Genomic DNA, 23159 nt, shown 5'->3' with positions numbered 1-23159 from the left:
CTTTCTCTTAAGATCATCTCAAGCTAATAGTGAGAAAAAAGGCATGTGAGCCATTCCGCCTGGGCAGGTCCCACAATACCTTCAGGAACGTCCATTTTTCTTGCTTTCATGGAAACACTATGAGGTCTCTCTTGCCGGGGACAATGGCGAGATTAAAGAGGGAGGGAGCACGACAGAAAGCGGGAAGTAGAAAGGCAGTTCAGCCCGACCGCCCGAGAGCTTTATGCTGCCATTTAAAGGGGTTTATCCTGGACTCGCCCCCGCCCTGCCGGAAGGATTGGCTGAAACCTCTTGGTTTATACCTAATTTTGCAGTGAGAACCAGTTTTAAGCGCAGAAGAGAGAGAAGGCCCCCCTTTGTCTCAGGAGTCAGTCACGGCGTTTCTGTGAACATAAACTGTGCGTGTATGTGTGTCTGGGTCGGGTACTGACCCACGGGGGTCTCAGGTTCCTTGTTCACTCGGGGACATTGCTGCCAGGACGTCAGCCTGGCTGCTGTTGTGGCCGAGCGGGATGCCTGCAAGCCGGCCTGAGCACCGTCTGTCTGTCAGGGCCGCCAGGGCAGGGCTCACCCTTCCCCCCAGCCCGCCCCAGGCCAGTCCTCCTAGGCAGGGGAGGTGCCAGGCTTGAGAAGTGGCATCTGGGGCTGTCTGGGCTCTGCCAGGCCCGTCTGTCACAGCAGAATCACTCTGGCCCCTCTGCCTCGACCTTGAAGCCGGCCTCTCCTGCTTTGCTCCAGGAGAGCTTGTGGTGTGAGAGAGAGGCCTGTCGCTACGGGTCTGTCCACGTGCGTGGCTCTGGCTTTCACCCCCTCTTGTCTGGGGCCCCAGCCTCGTTAAGATCCCTGACCTGCTTGCTGGGCAGATTGCTGATAAGCCTCGACACAGCCAGCGTCCTGGAGAGGGAAAAACTAGCCAAGGGCTGTGTGGCCCAAGTGCTGCAGCCCCACGACTGGCCGCAGCTGCAGTGACCTGCCGGTTAGGGCCCCCGTGACTCATTCTCCCTCGAGGTCTGCAGGGTGATATGTGCACATGCCATTTTGCTCAGATGGAGAAGGGCTGTTCTCGCTGGGTGACCTCACAGGCTCCTCAGCCACTGTAGGCCTCAGCTGCCTCATCCGTAAAGTAGGAGACTGACATTTGCCTCCTAGGGGTCCCGGAGGGATGGGCGAGGCCACGGGCACCGAGATTCTTGCCTGCACTTAGTAGACACCCGTTTCAAGGGAGCACGAGTGTCCAAAGCTCTCAGTGTCTTAAGGCCCACCTCTTGCTTGGAAGACAGAGGGTAGAGGAGGGGCCAAGGGGCAGGGACCTCTCTTGGGGGTGGGCCGGCCTCTCGGTCTGCTTGTTTTCTAAGGCTATGGTGGCAGCTCCCACAGGGATTTGAGAGCCTTATCCCTCGAGGCCGCTGCGGCTCTGGCTCCCCATTCCAAGGGAACCCAGGCCTCTGCCAATGACACACGGTGCCTGGCGGCTCCTTTTTGTGGTAGCCGCTTGCAGATGGGAAATGAGGGACTTCCCCATGGGTTCTGTGCTTTTTCCAAACTGTCATACATTTTTATTTTTGCAAGAGAGAAGTGGGCTCATTTCCTGACTTGGGCCCAGCCAGTGATGGTCTGAGGCCAGAGGCTGAGGCTGCAGGCCTGGAAGCTGGTCTCCTGGTGGCGGGCACCTCCTTTGGCCCCACTACAGCTCGCCTTACCCTTCTGGACCAGGAGAACCACTGAGGGGGTCAGAGTCAAATTGACCGTGTCATCAGTCACTGTAGGAATTACAGCATCTTGAAGCAATTACAAGATGGCAGAGCTGTGTGTGTGTGTGTGTGTGTGTGTGAGAGAGAGAGAGAGCGAGCGAGAGAGAGAAATGTGCATGTGCACGTGCATATGCATACATTTATGTCTAACAGGAAGAAGGAGCAGGGGCCAACCTGGGACCCTCAGGAAGATGCCTGGGATTCTCTGCACATCGAGGGTGTTGTAAACGCCACCCTGCTGGTTTCCTTTGTTTTGTCTTGTTGGTTTGCCTCCTCCTCGGTGCTTTTTAGCCTTTTCCCCCTGACACATCATTCATCACCTGGGGGTGGGCTCCAGGGGAAAGTCATATACTCACGGCCTTTGCCCCTTCCTTCTATCTGGCCAGGGGCCTGGCCCTGCGTGGGGTCAGCCTGAGCACACCCTCCTGCCCGGCCTCTTGCCTGGCTGTTGCCTTGCTGGTGTCCCAGATCAGGGGGGCCCCGTCCTTTCCCTCTTTCTCTCCTTCCTACACTGTGACACTTGGTCCCGCAGACAGACTTGCTGGGGTTCAGATCGTCCCCGCTTTCTCCCCATGTGGCCTTGGCACGTTCCTGACCGTCTGCTGATGGTGCCGTACTACCCCTTCCTGGGGTTGTCGTGAGCGTTCAGCGGGATGGTCCCTGTGAAGCTCACTGTAAATGCCCAGTAAACGTTAGCTCTGCTGGCGTCAGAGGCCCCACAGCTGCTAGGACACGAGAACGAACCCCCAGAAATGCTGACTTTGTTCCCAAATGAGACAAGATTCCAGGGGATGACGGGTGGGATTTACAGTAGCTCGGCCCTGTGAGTCAGTTTTCTATACGTGAAGAAATGCCTGGATTTAAGCGTGATTTAGGGCTGCTACAAGCCTTGCACATTCCTCGGGGGCCGTCTTGGGGGCCATCTCGGAGCCTTCGTTGTCCCCAGAGCCTTTGGCTGTTGGGATTTTTACCAAGTAGCAGGTGAGGATTCCGCTGGTGGCTTGGTGGTGGAAATTAGGTTGGGTTTCCGTTCTGAATTTCAGCAGCGTGATGGGTAAGGGCACAGGCTTTGAACAGACAGAGCCGGGGTCGAGCCTGGCCCCACCACTGCCCTCTGGGAGTTGGCCGAGTCAACCTTCAGCTGTCTGCATGTGCGTGGGGTGCTGACAGAGCCTGTCTCTTGGCATCGGAGGCTCATGTGGTAGAGCCTGGAGGTTCCCCCGGTGCTGGTCCTGCGCATCCGTCTCAGGTATATTAACTCGGACCGTGAGGGCTTCTGGGGCCTTCTAGGTGCCTCTCGAGTGGCGGGTGCTATGTTCGCACATCCTGCCAAACAATTTAAACAGCAGCGAACAAAGGAGAAAAAATAGAAAGGGAAAAAATAAGCCTATCAGGAAATTAACAGTTATGTTGAGGTGTGTCCCTGGGAAAGTCAAAGAAACAGAGACCCGCCCTGGCCAACCCTTCCGGAGCCCGCGGTCAGGCCTCCAAGTGGGAGCCACACTCTGTCAGCAGGCTGATGCCTCGAGCCGGGCCATCCAGCCACACGCTCCCTTCCACCCGAGGTCAGTGTCGTGATTCCCATCGTGGGAGTGGGAAGGATCCGTCCAGGGTTACCAAGCTAGAGAGCACAGACACCCCTATCTGTTCGGTCGCGTGTTCAGGGCCACACCTATTCTACTGAAGATAGGGCTCTTTCACAGCCCCTTGTGGACCTCCTGGCACCTCCAGGGCCCCTTATAGAAACGTCTCCTGGCTGCCTGCTCCTGGCCCAGAACCTGGGTTTCCTGCCGGTCCTGGTGGAGAGCACTGAACCCCCTGCCATGCTGCCCCGTCCGTGGAGCCCAGGAGCCCCTGCACTAGGGGTTCCCTGCCCGGGTGCTGCTGGGTAGCAGGGACTGAAGAGTGCCTTGGGCTGGGGGCCACAAGTGTCTGGAAGTCGAGTGAGCACAGCCCAGCCTCCCAGATCGGGGCACTCCTTGTCCATGGTCGTCCAGTTGCCCCCCATCGTTCCTCCCTGTGGGTACACTGGGCAGAGCTGGGACTCTGAGCCACGTCTGCTGATCCAGACGCCCTGAGGTCCGCGCCCTGCCACAGCATTGGATCTGGTTGGGGAGATGGACGAGAAGGTGGGTCATCCCAGGAAGGGCGCCTGGTGGGCAAGAGCCCAGGGCGAGTCCCCCAGCCCCACCCCATGGCTAAGCAAGTGTCTCGCCTGCCTCCAGGGGAACTGAAGCCCTCAGGTGAGGCGGTCCTCTGATGGGGCCCCCGGGGCTTCGGGGCACCGGGACCCCATGCACCCTGTCACTGCCACTCACCTTGGCCCTGCCCAGAGAAGCGGAATGTGCCCAGGAATGTCCCGCCACGCCCGGTGCCGGCAAGCCTGTCCATGGCCACCTGCCCTGCTCGGGCAAGCTGGGGCATGGCCCGGCCCGGCCGCTGCCACTCCTCGCCCCCACGGGGCTCTGGTGGCCAGTGTGGGCCCGCACCTTTCCCCAGCATGCCTGGAATTCTGCCCTCGCAGTGAGACACGGATGGGTGAACGGCTCTCCTGCTGCTGCTCAGGCCTCTCTGCCTCCATCTTGGCGCAGCTGGGCGCCATAAAGCGGTGTTGAAATCCCGCTGAGTCGGGCCCTGTGTGTGGTCTCATCTCGTCGCCACCAGAGCCCCCACGAGAGTGGTTTTATTTCCCCATTTTACAGATGGGGAAAGAGAAACTGAAGTTGCCTAAGGGGATCGAGGAGGCACCGTCCTGGTAGCGGAGGTGGGGGGGGTGGTTCTGCCCCAGACGGGTCCCATTTCAACCTGTTACTCAGTACCCGACCCCATTCCTCTAGACCTCAGGGGTGCGGTGAGCAGACCCGTTCCCTGGCTGGGCCCTCCAGAGCCCGCCAGCCCACCCATGGATGTGGGGGCAGGGGATGGCGTTGTAGTTGGGCTAGGGAGAAAGAGGTTTGGGAAAGGGGTGATCCTGGCTGGCGGAGGGCACCCCCTGGAGGAGCTGAGTGGGCAGGGAGGCCGCGGGCGAGCCCGGAATGAGCAGAGCTACTGGGGCCGCTATGAGCTGCCAACCGGGCCTGTGGCCCTGGAGTGAGACGTTTGCTCTTTGTGAAGCCTCAAGGAGGAAAACGCTGGGTCAGGTTTGAGCCACGTTGAGCTGAGAGACCCTCGAGACATTCATGGGGCCCGCTACGTCCCAAGGTTGGAACAGGGTCTGGCCTCAAGGGGGCCGTTTGGGACCACGGGGCAGAGGAACAGTTCTGATTTGGATTTGGTGCCAGGCCTCAAGTCGAGTCAAAGCTGGTGAGGCACAGCAGCCTCTCAGGGCAGGGTGGGGACACCCTGGGCTCATGCAGGACGACTGTCTCATTGTGCAGATGGGCCCGGAGCCGGCAGGACTTTCCCAGGACACGCCCGTTGTGTGGCAGGCTGGGGCCAGAAGCCGGGTGCCCACATCCCCATCAGGCACATCCTGGATAACACTGCCCTTGGAGCGTATTCGTCATCTCTTACCTCCTACAGCCTGCCGTGAGGCCCAGAGCCAGCAAGGGTGACCCTTGGGAACCACCTCTTCCCAGAACAGAGGACAGATGGAGGCCCAGAGGGGAGCAGGGTTTGCCCGAGGCCCTCCTAAATGGCGCCGAGACCTTGCTTCTGATGCCCCTGCCAGGGACCATTCTCCTACCTCCAGCACCTTCCCAGGGGAGCCGTCACCCTCGGACTCCTGTCCTTGACCAAGTCACAGAGCAGGGCAGGGGCCGATGTCACCTGCCGTGGCCAGCTTCCTAGCCAATGAGGAGCCTCTCCAGGTGTGGGGAGGGAGCCTACCTTGACGCTGCAGGGGTGAGGGCAGCTGGACGTTTTGTACTGGTCCTCTGGGGCCTCTTCTCAGAGGACCTTGACAGAACAGGGTACCCCGTGTGTGGTGGGGGGCCTGGCACATCCCTGCTCCCCGAGCCTGCCCTCCCACTCTGACCACGTCGACAGGTGCCGAGCACTGAGGAGAGCCAGCACTGTCTGTAACCACGCAGGACGCCGGCCCCCAGGAGTGACGAAGGGTGTGTGTACCCACCGGGGAGCCAGGCTCATCCTAAGGTGGGGGGCACGTTGTCATCTGAAAGGGGCGGCCTGTGAGGGGCTTCTGGACTTCTGCCCTTCTCCGTGCTGAGGCCTGTTCGAGCAGATAAATCAGGCAGGTGTGTTCCTGAAGCATTTACCTACCTTTCTTCCTGATTTAGATTCTGTTGTTGGGGAGGAGAGAAGAGGTCCTACCCCCCACGTGCCAAACTGAAAGGAAGTACATTTGAGTCTGACACTTGGAACTTAATCTCTGCTTCTCATCTCTTTGCCAGATGTAGAAATACGACGGCAGGTAGACAGGGGGCTCCGACCCACCCACCGTGATCGTGGAAGACTGGCCCCGAGGTCCGTCTTTGGCGTGTGTCCTAAAGGCCCCTCGTGACGGTGCCACCGTCAGGCAGGGCTGGACAGCTGCTCCGAATGGCTGACACGGGCCCGTGCGGACAAGGCTGGCGCCCCATCCGAGCGAGGGGCCTTGTTCCGGGAGAGCCGGGGTTTGGGCACAGAGCGGCCCCCGGCCCCACCTTGGGCGCCCGCAGAGCCTGGCAGTATTCTGTCATGGAGCCCGAAGCCCCTCACCAGCTTCTGCCGGGTGGGTGGGCGGGGAGCCACGCGAACCTCTGTGACGGCGAGATGTTTCCCAGGGATTTCCCCCCAGCCGTGTTCTGTGAAAGCGCCCACCGGCCGCGTGGGCAGGCCCGCACGCTGGCCGCCCACACACACACACGTCTGGCGCATGTGTGGCCCATTTGCCGGTTCGGGGTTGGCACTTCCTGGTGTTTTCACATCCTGTGCTTGTAAGAACCTCACATTTAATTTGGTGATTATTAAGTGCAGGAACCCAGGGCTGGGAGGGCTACACGGTTTTGCAAAGTGCCGTTTTAAAAAATGCATAAGCCTCGCTCCTGCCAATAAGGGAAGAAACAAAATCAAAAAGAACTTTGATGAAGAAACAACAAAATGATTTAAAAAAAGTTTTTATTTTTTCATAAATCATACAAATATTATAGAGATTATTTATAAATAATTAGTTACAAATATTATTTATAGATAGATGAAGAGGGTCGGGGGGAGGGGCAGAGAGAGAATCCCAGACAGACTCCACGCTGTCGGCACAGAGCCCGATGTGGGGCTCAGTCCCTCAAACCCTGAGATCATGACCTGAGCTGCAATCAAGAGTCAGGCACTCAACCAACTGAGCCACTCAGGCGCCCTGAAATATCAACATGACTTAATATGGAAATGGGGGTCTTCTTTTTTGGAAAATGTCAGTGACCATTTGAATAAGGTTTTGCCCGAGGGTCATCCTTTTACTTCATTTCTAACTTGGTATATATCCTCCTCTTACACACACACACACACACACACACACACACACACACACTCACACGCACGCACGCATATATATTTTCTTTTTTGATAGTTACAGTCACACATTGGGTGCAGAGATTACTTAAAAATAAAATCTTAATGCATTAAAAAAATTAAAATCTTTAAAACAAAATGGAAGGTTTAGTTTAGTGGTTTTCTTACATTCCCCAGTCTGTATGTTCCTATTGGTGTGCCTGTGGATCACCACAGTCCATTTTAAAATCTTTCATTGCCCCAGAAAGAAGCCCCGGGCCCCTAGCAGTCACTTCCCAGTGCCCTCGGCCACCCCCAGCCCCAGGTAACCTGTAATGACTTTGCGTATGGATTTGTCTGTTCTGGACTTTTCACGTAGGTGGGATCCTGCAGCACGTGGTCTGTCACGTGGCTGCTTCCACTCAGTGTCATGTTTCCCAAGTTCACCTCCGTTGTAACAGGTGTCCGTGATTCTCCTTTTCGTGGCCAGATAATATTCCGTCGTTCCCAGACCACATTTCACTTATCCATTCGCTGGTTGATGGACAGTGGAGTTGTTTCCACTTTGGGGGCAGGAGGCAGGATGCTGCTGTGAGATCTCGTGTACACATTTTTGTGTAGACGTGTCTTCATCTCTCCTGGGTGTGTGCCTAGGGGTGGAGTTGCTGGGTCACATGGTAACCCTTTGAGAAACTGCCAGATTGTTTTCCAAAGCGACTGTACGATATTACATTCCCACCAGTGCTTTCGGCATTTTTTTGACACATACAAGTTCTTAATCACATGTATTCATTATTTTATGGCTTTAGATGTTGAGTTTTAGAAAGGCCCCTTTATCCCAAGATTATAGAGGAATTCTGTGTTTCTATGATTTATATCACAATCTTTGGTCAGTGTGGGTGGAGTGTGTGTATGTGGCATAAAGGTGGAGCCCTCTGTGTTGTTGTTGTCGTCAATGGCTCTCCATTGGTGACAAAGTATTGTCATAAAAATTGAAATTGAAAATTCACTGAATTTTCCATTGAAAATTCCATCTTTTTCCTCTCTACTTTGAGATTTCCCCCTTTATAAGCACTGGGTCTGTTTCGTAACATCCCCTTAGTCTCTGTGTGTCCTCACACGGCCCGTATACTCTTAGTTGTTAAGGCTTCGTTAGATGTTTTAGCATCTGATAGGGAGAGTCCCTCCTCAGTGTTCCGTACAGTTTGCCTGATTGCTCTCTCCTGTTTATCTTTCCAGTAAACACTTGAGAATCATTTTTGTTTTCAGATGGCGGGGGAGGTGCGATTGATATTCTAGGAATTAACTTGGGGAGAATTTATACTTTTTCTGAGGTCAAGTCTGCAACATACCACGTAATTCTCTGTCTGTGCAGGCCTACGTTTGTGTTCTTTACAGTTTTCTTCAGATCATTTTTCCCAGTTCTTAGGTTTTTATTCCTAGAGATTCTACCTTCTGTGTTGCTACGGTGTCTGCTCTTGCGAGCAGGTTTGGGTAAAAAGGGCAGTTGGATTTGACCACCAGTAGTGTATAGATTTTTTTCCAAAAGCCGAGCCCCATGACCCCTTCGCCGGGCAGTGCTGTGTCTCCAGAGTGCCCCGGGGCACACCCTGTGCCCCTGAGCACGGTGCAGAGGGGGGCAGAGTGTGGACGGGAGGAGCTCAAGCTTGCCAAGCCACCTTCGTTGGCCTCTTTGGTGCTGTCACTGCAGTTAATTCTCCAAACAATGCTGTGACTTTGTTTGGGGCTCTTAATTAGCCCCATGGTCCAAATGAGAAACTGAGGCTCAGGAGTGTAATGATTTGCCAAGGGCCCACAGAGGGCACGTGGGAGCTGGGATTCCAGCCCGGGCTTGTCCAGTCCTTTCTGGGCTGCCGTCCTGCCTGAGGATCAGACGTTCTCCTGAGCACGGCCCGGAAGTCAGAGGTCTGGTTGCACATCAGCTTAGCTGTGCCGCTCGGGGCGGGTCTCATCCCGGGTCCGGACCTCAGTCTGCCAGTCTGCAAAGTGCACGTGGTAGACTGGTTGATAGTTTGCTCACTCTTGCAGAAAGGATCCTCTTTTTCTGGAACTGAGACCTAGAGCTGCGAGGGCCCCCTACTCTGTAGTCCTGGCTCCCTGTGCCCTGACATGGCCCTCAGGGCACCCAGCTCCAGGTAGCTGTGCAGAAACCAGTGCCCACCATGCCTTCTGAGGACCCACCTTCCGTGCCCCCAGTCTTGCTGCTGGAGAAGCTGTATGCCCCCCCCCCCGCCCCACACACACACCACGTGCATGCTGGCAGCACGTTAGCCTTGGCCGCCCGCCAGAGCCCTGTGTGCTTTGGAAAGGTCCCTCGACTTTTGTTAGGCAAGGAATTCTCACGCCAAGCCGAGATCGAGGTGGCTTCGCAAGTCCTGTCCTGAGTGGCTGGCTGGGATGCGTGCCGCAGAAACAAAATGTTTATTTTCCGATTGCCAGAGTGCTGGAAGGCTCTTTGGCATGGGCTTCTACACCTTCTGTGTCCGGGCAGGCCATCTGCCCCCTGGGGGCCTGGTGCAGAAACAATGTCTGCCAGTGTGGCCTGGGGGAGGAGGGGCGCCATTCAGCGGGCTCGCAGGGCTCTGGGCCACCAAGTCCTGTCCTTGCCCACAGCACCCTGGGGACCTCAGGGCTGCGCAGATACACAAGCCAAGCCAGGTGGGGCTAACCAGCTGGGTCCCTCCTTCTCGTTCCCCCCAGGCTGCACTGAGCACCTACTGTGAGGCAGCCGCTCAGCCAGGCAGTGGGGTGTAGGGTCCAGGCTGTGTGGGACCAGGCAGCGCACACACAGGCTTGCGGCTGGCTTGCAGAAGGGACAACGCAAGGCTGAGTTTCGGGGGGTAAATGGGAGCCTGGCAGGCGAAGAGGTGTTCAGTCAACATTCGCGGCCTCTACAGAAGTGAGTTGGGGAAACCAAGGCACAGGACGGCAGGGACTTCCTAGTAAGTGCCCAGGGCCATCCTTCTGTCCCACAGATACTCCCTGGCCCGCTGGGCTGTTTGGTTCTAGAACCTGTGATCTGGGAAGAGCCCCGGGGAGCCAGTGCCAACCAAGTCAGCAGCGCTCCGGGGCCCCAGAGGCTCCCCTTGGGGGCAACTTTATTTCCTATTTTCAGGCTTCAGCAACCCAGGCTTATCTGGGTTTCCCTGATCCCTGTGGGTAGAGAAGCAGTCCAGGCTCAAAAAGGCTGCCTCTTGTGGAGTCCAAAGGGAAGCATTTCACAGAATTGGGCTGGGCCTTGACACAGGCCTGGGCGAGCAGCTGGCCCGCCCTCCGCAGGAAGCGGGGCTGGGCCGTGGTGGGGGCATGACGATGAGGTGTCCTGAGCGAAGGGCTGGACTTCCCGGGGTCCTGTGCGGCCGCCTTCAGCGCGGGCCGGCTCACGCCCCCGTGCTCAGCCATCTCCAGTCCCCGTCACCAGACCCAACCTGCTTCCTCGGGCCCCAGGGCTTCTTGTGAGAGAGACGGGTACGTGCAAGATTCAGATTTATCAAACATGGTTTCAAGTTGGGCCCGACAGACGCTGGTACCTTTTTCTCTTCTGTGACATAGTTAAAAACGACGACGACCGAAAACCCAGACACCCCAGGAAACCTCACGTCTTGCCTTCTTGGGTGTTTCTGTGCCAACTTCCAGCATAAATGAGACTTAGAAAATTTCTAGGCCGCTCGCCATTCTCGTGGCCTGGTGTTTTCTTGATACTCAGAGAGTTCTGTTCCCATGAAAATGTCTGTCTGGGGGAGGAAATGCCTCTGCTTAGGCAGAGCCTTGAGCCCAGGACTTCAGAACGGCCGCCGGGCTCCTGGAAACTCAGGCCAGGACAGGGACCGGGTCTGATCATCCTGACTCGTTGGTTGGAGCTGTTTATGCCCCTCTTTCTGGAGGGATGACGCCCTAAAAATGTGTCACACAAAGAGGTCTGTAAAATCGGATCCAAAAGAGGAAGGCGGAATTAACAGGAGGAGAAGCAGAAGTCCACCTGGAAGGACATGGGCAGCGGTAGGAGCAGAGGGGCTCTGCCTCCTCCCCTCTGGGCAGGGGTGTGCCGCCGGGAGGCGGGTTTGCCCCGGCTCGACGCTCAGGGCGGCTTCCCGTGGGCGCTGTGCTCAGGACACAGAACGTCCGAGGAGAGGGGCCCCGGCAACTGCTCCTTCCCAGCAAACGCCCGGGAGGCCAGCTCCACTGTCGGGACTCTGGGGTCAGCCTCTGAGCGGGACCCGGGTTCCTGTCCTGGAGGGTCAGCAGTGGGGGACCTAGACTTGGGCCCGGTTCTTCCAGGTCCAGCAGCTCTGTCTGAGCTCCTCCGTCAGGCCTTCTACGTTCAGGGGCCCAGGGAGGCGGGAATGAGAAAACCCACCTGTCCCCCTCGGGGTGGGACAGTCAGGAGAACGGGGACACAGCACTCCGACAGCCTACCTGGGCCCCGTCCTCGTCCGCAACCTCCAGCCTCCTCCCGTTCTCGGGAGGAGTCCGTTGTCCCGCCACCAGCCTTATGCCCTGGGCTGTTCTTGATAAAGCGTGTGGTGCAGTTCGGCTAGCGGATGATTCTGGAGGCCTCCCTCGTGCCCCTCCAGGCTGGCGTCAGAGCAGTAGCCCCGGACGAGGGGAGCGAGCTCGTGGGCCCAAGTCGGCGTGTGCAGCAAGATGGGGCCGGATGTCTGTTGAGTTAGTGGAGTTTCCCCGAGGGGGGATGTGATGTGGCCTTTAGCTTGGAGCTCCAGCCAGAGATGCTGTCAGCTGGAGGGGCTGTGCCTTCGCCAGACTCGTCACAGTGTGGGCTGGGGGTAGGGGCCTGGGTGTGGAGAGGCTGCTGCCGCCCGGGGTCTGATGGGTCTCCGTCTGTGAGGATCACGCAGAGTTGTGCCAGGGGTGCACCGCAGAGGGCGAGGGCCTTTGTCTGTGTCCCCAGAGCTGGGCCAGGGGGCTCCCACACAGGAGGGTGTAGGAGTGAGTGTCTGCACAGAAAGGGCATGTTGGGGGGTGGGGGGGCACCGTTCCTGGCTGGGAAGCCCTGGGAAGACGGGCGGGGGCAGGCTGGAATGTGGCTGGCTAGAGCTGAGGCCTGGCAGGTCTGATGGGAACATCTTGACATTTAGGGGCTCCTTTCTGAAGTCGCCCCAGACTCTAGCACTGGGGTGCTGAGCCCTGTTTCCGGCCACTGGCCTGAGGCCACACTGATCACTCTTTCTGATCTTTGCGACCTGAGCAGGCTTGTGCCCAAGTCGGTGGCCAGTTCCTGGGCCAGGGCTGGGCCTGAAGAGAACAGAGTTTGGGGCAGACGTTTTTGAGGGCACACAGGCCTCCAGGCCTCCAACGGGCCCCTGCAGCGTCCTGTCGCGTGAGCTGCCAGGAGAGAGGCTGGGCTGGACTCTGCCCCCAGGGCATGGTGGGCACAAGGTAGCCGTATGCCCTGGGTGTCTTGCAGGCATTGGGTCGGCTCACCCGGGGGGGAGTCCGGGCAGGACACACACTGCCTCGTTGTGTCAGTCACATTCTTCCTTGGCGGGTGGGGCATGTCACCAGCTGTGGCATTCAGCGGGCTGGTCTTGGCTTTTACTGTGGCTCAGATGGCTGAGTTTGAGTCAACAAAGCTTTCAAGGTGACATTGGCTTTGCAGCCAAGGGGCGGGTGCCTTTGGGGACTATTGGGTGGGGTTCAGTGACAACCTGGGCTTTGCTTGGGATGATATTCACCAACCAAACCTGGCGGCTTCTTGCCCTGTTTCAAAGCAGAAAGGGCCCAGTTATTCCAGACAGCTTGGAGCAGGGTAGACCCAGGTGCCCTTGGGCGCCCTTGACAGAGCAGGTGCGCCGAGGTCCATGGGTTGGAGCGTCTTGTCTGAAGCCTTGGGATTCGGGGCAGAGCCCAGGACTCTCGCAGTCTGTCTGACCTCAGCTCTCTTTAGGGAATACTTGAGGCAAAAGCTGAAAGGTCCCAGCAAACCGGGGTCCCCAGCACCCTGCTGGCGATGTGGCTAATGTTTAACATGATTAGTGCCCAGACACACCCCGAGACATTTGCCATAAAGTCAGGCGCGGAGCCCTGCACCCTTCCCCACCTGCACCTTTAATCCACCGGGTCAGGCGGGGTGACCCGAGCAGCTTGGGAAGGTGAACGTTTCCTGTCCAGGTTTATGCCAGCGCTTCCCACCGTTTCCAGGTTACAGCTCCCAGGAGACAGCACCACCTGTTCAGGTGTTCCGCACACTGGGGTGAGCAGACATTGTTATTTTGTAACAGGAGTCACATCGCTGTGCACGGGGTACTTTTTTTTTTTTATTTTTATTTTTTTAACATTTACTTATTTTTGAGAGAGAGAGGAGACACAGAATCCGAAACAGGCTCCAGGCTCTGAGCTGTCAGCACAGAGCCCGACGTGGGGCTCGAACCCACAAACCGTGAGATCACGACCTGAGCCGAAGTCGGATGCTCGACCGACTGAGCCACCCAGGTGTCCCAATTCTTATGTGCTGCACCTCCTGTAGGACAAAGAAACAGACTGCTCAGTGGGGTGGGGGTGCTGGGTCTGGCTCCCCAGGTGCCAGGGCTCCCTGACCTGTCCTCACTGTGTTCCTGTGCCTCCTTTGCCCAGGGCAGCTGGGGACACAGGCTGAGGGGGAAGGTGGACACCCCTGTCCGGGCAAGGCCATCTGCCTTCTGTCTCCTCCCCCCTACCCAGTTCTCTTGTCCTGGCTCCGGTCCAGACAGGACAGGAGAGTGGCTGGGAGGCAGCACGGGCCCCAGAGACCCTCCCGTTGCAGGCATTTGGGGCCCCCACCCGCCAAGAGTCAGGCTGTGTTGTGATCTGGGAGCGTGTGTCTCCAGCCCTGCACTGTGACGGGATAGGGAATGTGCACTGTGCAGACTGAGGCCTCGTTGAACCCCACGGCGGCCCAGGCCCGGGGCCAGTCTGGGGTGGGGTCGTGACTGGGGCGGATGGGGTGAAGGGTGCTTCCACCACGGCCTGGGCGAGCATCACGGGTCTGATTGGTGGCCCGGCCCCTCTCTCCTCAATCCTAGCCCTCTTACCCGGAGGCCTCCCCTACCCCCAGCACCCCAGCCTTCACCTTTCTCAGTTAATCAAAAGATTCCAAGAAAAGCAAACCCGTCAGAATGGTTTGCTCTGGAGCGTTCAGGAACAATGAGTGTGCACGCGACAGGCACAGCCACCTTCCTCCAGAGAGAGCTTTTCTTTTCCTTTTGCTGAGCCTGTTTCAGTAGCTTGTTCACCGTGACAGCCGGTGGTCATCTTTATTTCAGAGTGACCTACGAACACTGCAGCCTGTGATCTTGGTGTTCCAGAACCCTGCCCTCATTCCCCTGTGCCCCGCAGCATGCAGGGCCCTCTCTCCTGCCCTCCGGCACATCTCTTCTCTCGAGTCCCCTCTGAAAAGAGACCGCATTGCTGCTGGTCCTGTGGGGGGGGGGTCCCCAGGGCTAGACTGTGGGCACCTCTATCCATCACAGCCCTCTGCCCTGATTTTTGCTCTGCCGTGAAAGCGGGCAGTTAGCCTAACCCACTTGTGCACAGGGCTGGGCCTGCCCCGTCTGGAGAACAAGTGTCCCCAAGCACCTTGGATCCTGTTTAAGCTGTACCTGCCACTCGGGGAGGCGCCAGGCTGGCCCCACACAGAGGGAGCTCTTGGCAGCCACGCTTTCTGGGCCCTTCCAAGAGCCCTGTAGGACAGGTATGGACCATTGCCTCTTAACAGGTGAGGCCAGGGAGGCTGAAGGGTCTGCTTGAGGCCCCCCAGCCTCCCCTCCAGAAGAGCTGTGGCATCTGCCATCGAGTGCTTGTCAAGGGCACGGGGGCCTAACCCCCGCTGGAGAATCTACATCTCCAGGCAGGGCTCAGGCTCCCATGGAAACGAGGTCCCCGGATGGCTGGGATGTGCTCCGGGCTGGAACCTCAGCTCTACCCTCCTGGCCCCGTCTCCCACTCCCGATCATGGTTGAGTCGGGGGGTGAGCAGTAGAGCCCTCTGTGTGGTCCTGCAGCCTGACGAGGTTCTTACTCGGTCTGGAAATTCACTCTGGAGGTGTTCCTTCTACGGCCGAAGAGCCTTAGCCTCCCCTTGTCCGCAGAGACATGCTTTGCGGAACGTTTTATCGTGGGGTATTTGAGGTACTCTCTTCTTTTCAACCCAACAGTGGGACAAGGAAAATCATTTTGGTAAATTTTTGCATGCATTCTAAATTGTTTTCTGAAGATAGAAATCCCAGAAGCGAAACTGGCTGCTGAGGAATTTATCAGACCACCTTTTTATCAGACCACCTTTCAGGAAGGTGGTCCTCGCAGGGGTCTCGGCCTGCCCTAGGACTGGGTGGTCCAAGCTCAGACTCTTTCCTAATTTGTGGGCGAATGACTGGACTCGGTGTCTCTGTTAACGAGTGTTCGTACCGACCTGCCGATGGCCCGTCTTCCTTGTCCAGGTGATGGGGGAGTCTAGGCTTTGGTGGGCTCCCACCGCCCGGAGGACCCATCGCCAGGTAGCGCTGGGAGCTGCGGCCTGGCTGTCTGGGGCGTGCGGTCCTTGGGTTATGGGACAGGCACGTGATCCTTAGTGACCTGTGTGTCTGTCTCCCCACAGAACTGTCAGACCTTCAGCAGCCTCAGCTGCCTGAGTGCGGGGATGGACGACTGCGGCCCGCACAGCCCCTTCGCCCTCCACGTCAGCAGCACCAGGTCCTGGACCGCCTTGCTCTCGGCCTCGGCCTCCAGCCTGGGGGGCAGGACCCCCGCCGGGACCCCGGTCCCTGAGCCTCTGCCCCCGGCCTTGGACGACCAGCTCGCCTGCAAGGAGGAGCAGTGCTGCGAGGAGTCAGGCGGCTGTGCCCCGGGTGAGGGCTGTGGCAGGGGCTGGGGGCCGGCCACGGCCTGGCGGGACCGCGGGGTGGCCGGGAACAGCCCCTGCTCCCTGGACGGCGAGTTGGACATCGAACAGATAGAGAACAACTGAGGGGCAGCGGGCAGCGGGCGGGCACTTGAAGCGGGGAGCCCCACCCGGGGAGCTCCCCGGGGGCGTCCGGTCCCGGGGAGCGTGCGCTCTGGCTCCGGAGAGGCTGTCCCGCCCGTGGGCCTGGCCCCGCCGCGCGGCCGACCGCCCCGGCTTCTCCCAGCACGGCGGCCGCGTCCACCGGGCCACCGGAGCCCGAGAGCAGCTTCTTGGTCTGGGCCCCTTCCCTCCCCACCCCCGTTCCTCGCCGGCCACCCCACCGGGCGCCTCGCGCATCTCCCGCAGGGCTGGACGCTCTGCACGTGCGACTCCCAGGGGGGCTGCTCGCGGGGCTTGTGCTCAGGGCCATACGGTGGCGTCAGGCCCTTCCCGGCCTCCTGCTCAGGTTCATTTTGGGGGGGTCGGCCCCACAGCTTCTTTCACTCCGTTTTATTCCGTGCCTTCTCCCCCAGGTATCCCTGCTCCCGACTTGGGAAGGTTCGGGAGACGCTTCCCTCTGTAGTAACACCGGAACCGTTTGGCCTTAATTCCAAGGGTGGGAGACGGAGGCCCCTGGGGTGCCGGGAGGGGGCTCTCCGCGCCGGAACCCTGGGGGCCTGGGGGACGGCTCGGGCTGCTCGTTCGAGGCGTCTGCGTCGGGTGGATATGGGTGGCTATGTTGGCCGAGAAGATAGACCTCCTTGCCTCTCCCGTGGCGCGGAGAGCCTGACCCCGTGGCTCTGTGCCACTCCGGGGGCCGCTTGGGCAGGCTGGCACGCGGCAGCCATTCTCTGTGGCGACATGGCCACTGCGTGATTAGCTTAGCTGATTCAGGTGAGTGCAGAGAGGTCACCAGTAACGGGAAACCTCTCGAAAACGTCCTCAGGAGGCAGGAGCCGGGAGCAGGTGCACACACCAGGCCCTGTGCACGTTTCGGGGGTGGAGGATGCCTGTTGGCTGCTCGGGGGGCCTGGGCTGGGGGCCTGCAAGGCCCTCCGCGGAATTCTAAGCACACTCTCGCTGTCTGGTGGGGACCGCTGCCGGCTTTAATCAGGCACACCAGCCACCTCCGGGGCGAGCGCCCCTGCTGGCCAGCGGGGGGAGCAGTGCGCGGAGCGTCCCCTGCCGCCCGCCCTGCCGCAGGCCCAGAGCGCTGTCCCCAGCTCCCCGCACCCCTGCGGACTCCCCGCTCACGGGGAACCCCGACACCCTGAGGTTTTGCTCTCGGGCAGCCTGGCTGTCAGACGCCCCGCGTGGGCCCTGCGCTCTCGGAGTCTGGCTCGTAGCCAACCTGGCATCTTCCGCAGCCAGTGGCAAGTGGCTCCTTTCCCCGTAGGGCTAAAAACAACGCGCGTTCTCTTGGGTTTGCGGACGTGTGACAAAGGCACGTCCGTAGTCTCTTGCGGACAGCGAGCGCCTCGCTTCCACGGCGTGACTGCACACGGTTCTCGCGAAAGGCCTTCTTCGGGCAGCTTGACTCACTCCTTCGCTAGGTCAGAAGCTTGGCGCTCAGGTTCTGGTTTCTAGGTGGCGTTTCTTAAAAACCGGCCCTAAGATGCTCGTAGAGAAAATCCCTCCCTCAGTGGCCCTCCGAGGTTGTGTTGAAAGGCCTCAGGGTGGACGGCACGGTGGTTGTGCGGGCGCCGGGCAGGCCCCGGGGCCAGAGCCGGCTACGCTTCGGTGGCCCCCACCGAAGGCCCGTCCCCCGGGGACCCTGGAGAGCCAGAGCCGGGAGCCGGTGGCTCTGGGTGCACGCGCCGTCTCCCCTGATGCCCACCCAGTGGGTCCCAGAGGCCACGTCTTAGAGCAAACCCGGAGGAGCCTGGCAGCCTGTGAATTTAGAGAGCACACGCTGGTGTCTCGTGTCCTCAGAAAGCCTGGGGGGGTGGCACTGGCACCCCGCCCCCACCGAGTGGCCGCGGGGGGAGCCGTCCTTCCTGTGGAAGGAGAGGCAGGGCCCCGACCGCTGGTCTGCACCACGGTGAGGGACCGAGAGCTGAGCCGGGTAGGCCTGAGCGGTGACCCCCAGCCGCCTTTCCTCAGGCTCAGGCGGGGAGGCACATGGCAGTGGGGGTGTCACAGGCCGTGGGGTGGGTGACCTGCCTTCGGAGCCTGTCGGCCCCCTCCTCCCTTCTCGGGCCTGGTGGCGAGGAAGGAGCCGTGAGCTTGCGAAACGGCCCCATCCTTCCCGCCTCCTCCCAGGCTGGTCCCGTCGACCCATAGATCCAGTCCCAGGGCGCTTTTGGGCAGAAGGTACCGCAGCCCGAGGCAAGATCTGGCCCTCCGGCCTCCACCGGCCCCTCTCTGCTGTCCCACTCCCACCGAAGCTCCTAGCCCAAGCCCCCAACAGTGGCGGTGCAGTGTGGGGGGGGGGGGGGGGGAGACAATGGCCACTGTCCCCTCTGCCCAGAGAAAGAAAGTCCCGTCAGTTATTTCGTGTTGGGAGAGAGCCGGCCCCCTGCAGGAGGCACCGCCCCACCGTGCAGGGAGCCAAGTGTGTGCCCACCCTGCCGACCCCAGGACTTCTGTCTTGAGGCGCTTGGAGGGAGGCTCCCCCGGGAGGCTCCCTCTGCGTGTGGCCGTCCCCATGGGGCAGCGGGTGTGCTGGCAGGCTCCCCGCTGTTGTCCAGGCCCTGCCCCTCCTGGTGGGTGCCCGTGACCTCCTGCCCCTGCAGGGAGATGGGGGAAGTTCAGAGCCAGGAGGGTGGGCTATGCCTGGCCGCCTGCCCGCTCGGGGGCCCGAAAGGACAAAAGCAGGGTGGTGGCTCCGGGAGGGCTGGGAGGAGAGGAGAGGCATCCCCACCTGTTCCAGAAGGAGCATCTTCTACAGCCGCCCGACCGACAGGAGCTGCCGGCTGCTCGCAGGCCCGGGCCAGGGTTAGGGCCGAAGCCTCACCGTTTACATGACCGCAGACCCTCTTGCCTTACTCGCGGCGGAGGCCGGGGCCTGGCCCCGGGCCCGCGGGCACACACAACATCCAGGCCGCAGGGTGCTTGTTCTGATCATACGTAGATCTTCATTCTCAGAAAGCCTTACTTCTCATCAAAATTTTTGTAGCAGGAAAGTTTTGTGAATTTGTACGCTGGAAGAAAATTTAAATAAAGGAAAAAGTCCGCATTAAAAAGAAAACGAACCCAAATGCTCAAATGGGTCTCCTAGTGCAGGGGCGGTGTGCGATTTCCCTGCTCTGGCTGCTGCTGCCCGGGCAGGGGTGGGGGGGTGGGGGGTGTTGGGGGGGGGTGCTGCGTGTCTGAGTGAGCTTCCGTGGGATTTAAATCACAGCCCCGGAGGCTCTGCCACGGTGTGGGCCGCGCCTCCGTGTCTGCCCAGGAGGCTCAAGTCACGTGCACTCTGTGGCCTCGGGGCTGTCCCCTGACCGATGACCGCTTCGGGCCTGGGCGCGAGCAGTGCCCCAGGCACCGGGGCTCGAGCGAGGGCCGAGGCTGGGGCGGTCCAGGGCGCTGTGCTCCCCGTACGGGCCGTGACACCGCACCTTGCCACGTCCACGTAGTTGGTCAAGCCCCTCCCATTGGCTCCAGTCCGAGAAAACACTGCCTAATCGTTAAAGAGAAAGGAAGAGAAAGAGACGGTAATAATAATGGAAGAGAAAAAGAACCCAGACCACAGCAGAGATCTCGTAGCCTAGGTAGGATAGTCTGATCTTCTAGCATAGTCTCTCTGGCAAATAAATTGTGTGTTCAGCGCGTGGGGGAGATGTCCCGGGAGCTCGGTGACGGCTCGCGGGCCGACTCGGGGGCCGTCGCGTGCTTCCCCGGACCGACCCGTCGTCGGGGCCGCAGAGCTTCAGGAAGTGTGGCGGCCGGAGCGGGTGGCACCGGGCCGGGCCCTGCCCGGGACAGAGCCGTGTGTGTGCCGCCCTCCGCCCCGGCCGCCCGTCCTCCCACGCGGGCCGCGACCGTCTTGCACTAGTACCGCTCTAGTCTCTCAGGAATCTGCTTGTTACTCTTACTGTGTAAATAAAGCTTCCTGGTTCAGTCCCCAGCCGCTGGGAGCCTGCTGTGTGGTTTGTCAGCTCTGGGGGAACTCGGTGGGTCCCCCCTCGGTCCACGGGAGCGTTAGGTCTGGGTTGGCAGGGGCAGAGCCTGGACCCTTCTGCCTCCTCCGGGTCTCGGGGCCGGGTCTGTACGATGGGGACAGCGGACATCTCTGAGCTGTCGGGAGGCTCCGATGCAAAGGGTCGAGGAAGCTCCTGGGAGCGGGAGGGCTGGCCACGGCCACGGCCGCGGGCACGAGGGAGCCCTCCTAGAGGCGACGTGCAGGCAGCCCGGGTGACGTGTATGCGCACGTGTTTGGAGGTAGAGGGGCCCGGCCCCTCACTGCAGCCGGGAGCCGGGCACCCTAGGACGGCAGAGCGGAGACGCCCCCCGTGTGCGACCTCCAAGCCCGGGCTGGTAGAGGGACCTGCCTGTCACGGAGCCTGCGTCGTTGAGTCGGCTTTGCCCTCAGCAGCCCAGTGGTTTGCTTCAGGCCACGCTGCTGTGGGAGGCCTGGCCCGCAGCCCCGCGCGCGGCTCAGCTGCCTCCCAGCTAGGCCAGGCGGTGGTGCAGGGGTGCCTCCTCCGTGGCCGGTCCGAGGGCAGCACCCCGCCAGCCAGGGAGAGGCCAGCGCGCGCGGCTCGAGCCAGAGCGGGCTCCGGGGCGCACAGTCCCTGCGCCTCGCCCTCCGCGTCAGGGACCCCTGGCTGACCGAGCTCGGGACGTTCGGGACACATGCAGCCTCGAGGATGGGCTTGAGAAGCCTGTAAAACTTGAGCACGGGGTTTCGGCCTAGACCCTCCACCAGCGAGGTCCCGACGGTGCCCCTCGGGGTGTGAGGTACACTCTGGACCCGGCTCGTGTGTTTGTTTCCTTTTTAGCAACGGGCCCTGTTCCAGAATGGTGTAAGAACACCTAATTTACGACACAGGGGAGGCATGGCTGCTGTGGCTGAAGCTGGGGAAGGGGGAAGGCCCAGGGACCCTGCCTCGTGTGCGTCCCCCCCCCCCCCCCCTCAGGAGGGCACAGAGCGGCCCTAGACAGACCCCAGCCCCTCGCGTCCCCTTATGTGTCCCCGGCTGGGCCCCCGCCTCACGCCGGCCTCGCTCCGGGGGCACCCGCTCTCCAGCTCGGCTTGCCTGGCGATGGCCACCCCGCCGCTCACCCTGTGCCGCCCCCGGTGGCAGGGCGCTGGGCTCGCCGGGTGGCACTCTGCCCTCCTCCGCCCTGCCGTCAGGTCCGGCTGAGGGCCCTCTGCGGTGCCCTCCCTCGCACCGGGCCAGCTCACCCCCGCCTCTGATGTCAGGCAACGGAGAGAATCAGAGCCCCAACCTCCCCAGCACCAAAGCAGACGTGCAGGCCGATCCAGGGCGTATCAGAAACCTTCCTCTTCTCGTGGAAGGACGGCCGAAAGGAAACACCCCTCAACGGTCACTGTGGCCAGACCCTGAGTGACTCCGGGTTTCTTTTTAGACCGGTATGTTGGTCGTCTAAACGGGATGCTCCTGAGGGAGAGAAAAGGTAAGCCCGCCGGATAGTCATGCTGAGGCGGGAGGTGGCACCGTGAGCCCCCAGGAGGCGCACACGTGTTCCTCCCCGCGTCCCCACCTCTGTGCCCGTCTACCCGAGAGGGGCAGCGCTGGCCCCACAGGAGAGGCCAGGCCTCGTGCTGAGGCCTCAGACTCCTGGCCCAGTTCCCAGCCTCAGGTCACATCCTCCTTGGCCCTCCCGCTGCCACGCGGCCTCCTTTCTCTCCTGGGGGAGCTTGGTGGGGGGGGGGGGGAGGGGGGCACCCTTGCCCCACCTCAGGGTCGCCTGGGAATTTTTGGGCGTCCGGATCCAGCCGGCCCTGGACTTGGAGACGATGTGAGACAGAAAGCCTCCTGCTAGGTGATGAACCCCGTCTGAATCCGGTTTTCCCAGGCGCCGGGTGCAGCCGGGGCCGGTCCCACGTGGACGCGCGTGTTGGAAGGTCTGGGGGTAGGTGAAGTCCTTTGCCCCCGAAGAGGTGATACTGCACAGACTGTCCTCCTCTCTTCCCCGTCCGCCCCTCCCCCTCCCGGAAGGGGTTCTGGTCGCCCCCAGAACCTGGAACGTCCTGCCGGGCAGTGTGGTGGGGCCCAGACCACTGCCTCACTCCGGGGCTCGGCCAGAGGGCACAGGGGGCCAGCCTGGCGCGTTCCTTGGGTCTGCAGGGTCCGTTTCTCGGCGGCGGCTCCGGGGTGGACTCCTGACCGAAGGGTTTTTAGGCCACTGCCGGCCCTGAACTCCAGCCCCGCCCCATAGCCGATGGCTTTGTCAGTCTGTGGCTTGAGAACTGTCCCCCAACCCTGCTGGGAAGGAGGGGCTACAGTGGGCAGCCGGGAGGCCCCGGGGGTGAGGGACCATCGCCCTGAGTGGCAGCAGGACAGGGGCCATCACCCCCAGCCGGGTGACAGGGCGTCCTGGAGGGGCCTGGTCCCCCGCAGGGCCCGGGGTGCCCGTTAAGGAAAGGAAGCCACCCCTTTACAGATGGGACAGCCGAGGCTCCGAAATGGTCCCCCTGGCGTCAGGGCTGAGTGCACCTCAGTCCCAGAGAACGTGTCGTCTCCAGAGGGAGGACGCCAGTGTGCGGGGCTCACCTGGGAAGTCACAGCCAGTGGGCCGCCACAGGCCACCCCCACGGAAGGCCTGTGGGAGGGACTAGGGAGGACATGGATGTGGGTCAGACCTTGGTTCGAGTCTCAGCTCGGCCCTTACTACCGTCAGCCTGCGGGCGGGTCCTTGCTCTCCACACCTCCGTTTCCTTGTCTGTAAAGTGGGGTTCGCTGAACCCACAGCCCAGGGGCACCACGGTTTTCACCCAGACCCAGCAGCCGTCTGCGGCCCCCAGAGCTGTCCCTCAGACGCTTCCCCGCCCCCACTCCCGGGCGGCAGGCACAGAGAACACCAGCCTCCCGTATCCACCGCAGACCCCTGTGGACAAGGACAGCCTGTGAAAAAGAAATGGAAGAAAAAAGGAAAACCAAAGACCCACGAGGCAAACCGACCGGA

The 23159-nt window shown here is 60.6% G+C and overlaps 1 protein-coding gene across 1 annotated transcript in view; it reads left to right on the top strand.

Annotated features, from left to right (window-relative positions):
- FAM53B (family with sequence similarity 53 member B) overlaps positions 1 to 19332 on the top strand; it is a 74916-nt gene extending 55584 nt beyond the window's left edge. Inside the window, exon 4 of the mRNA XM_042908050.1 lies at positions 15786 to 19332. Within this exon, the coding sequence (XP_042763984.1) occupies positions 15786 to 16154 (369 nt within the window). The 3' untranslated portion in view covers positions 16155 to 19332. The remainder of the gene's footprint in view (positions 1 to 15785) is intronic.
- Positions 19333 to 23159: the final 3827 nt, after the last annotated feature.

The sequence above is a fragment of the Panthera leo genome, chromosome D2 (genome assembly GCF_018350215.1).
Source record: "Panthera leo isolate Ple1 chromosome D2, P.leo_Ple1_pat1.1, whole genome shotgun sequence".
Lineage (NCBI taxonomy): Eukaryota > Metazoa > Chordata > Mammalia > Carnivora > Felidae > Panthera > Panthera leo.
Note: the sequence above shows the minus strand (reverse complement) of the source record. Positions and strands in the feature narration are given on the sequence as shown.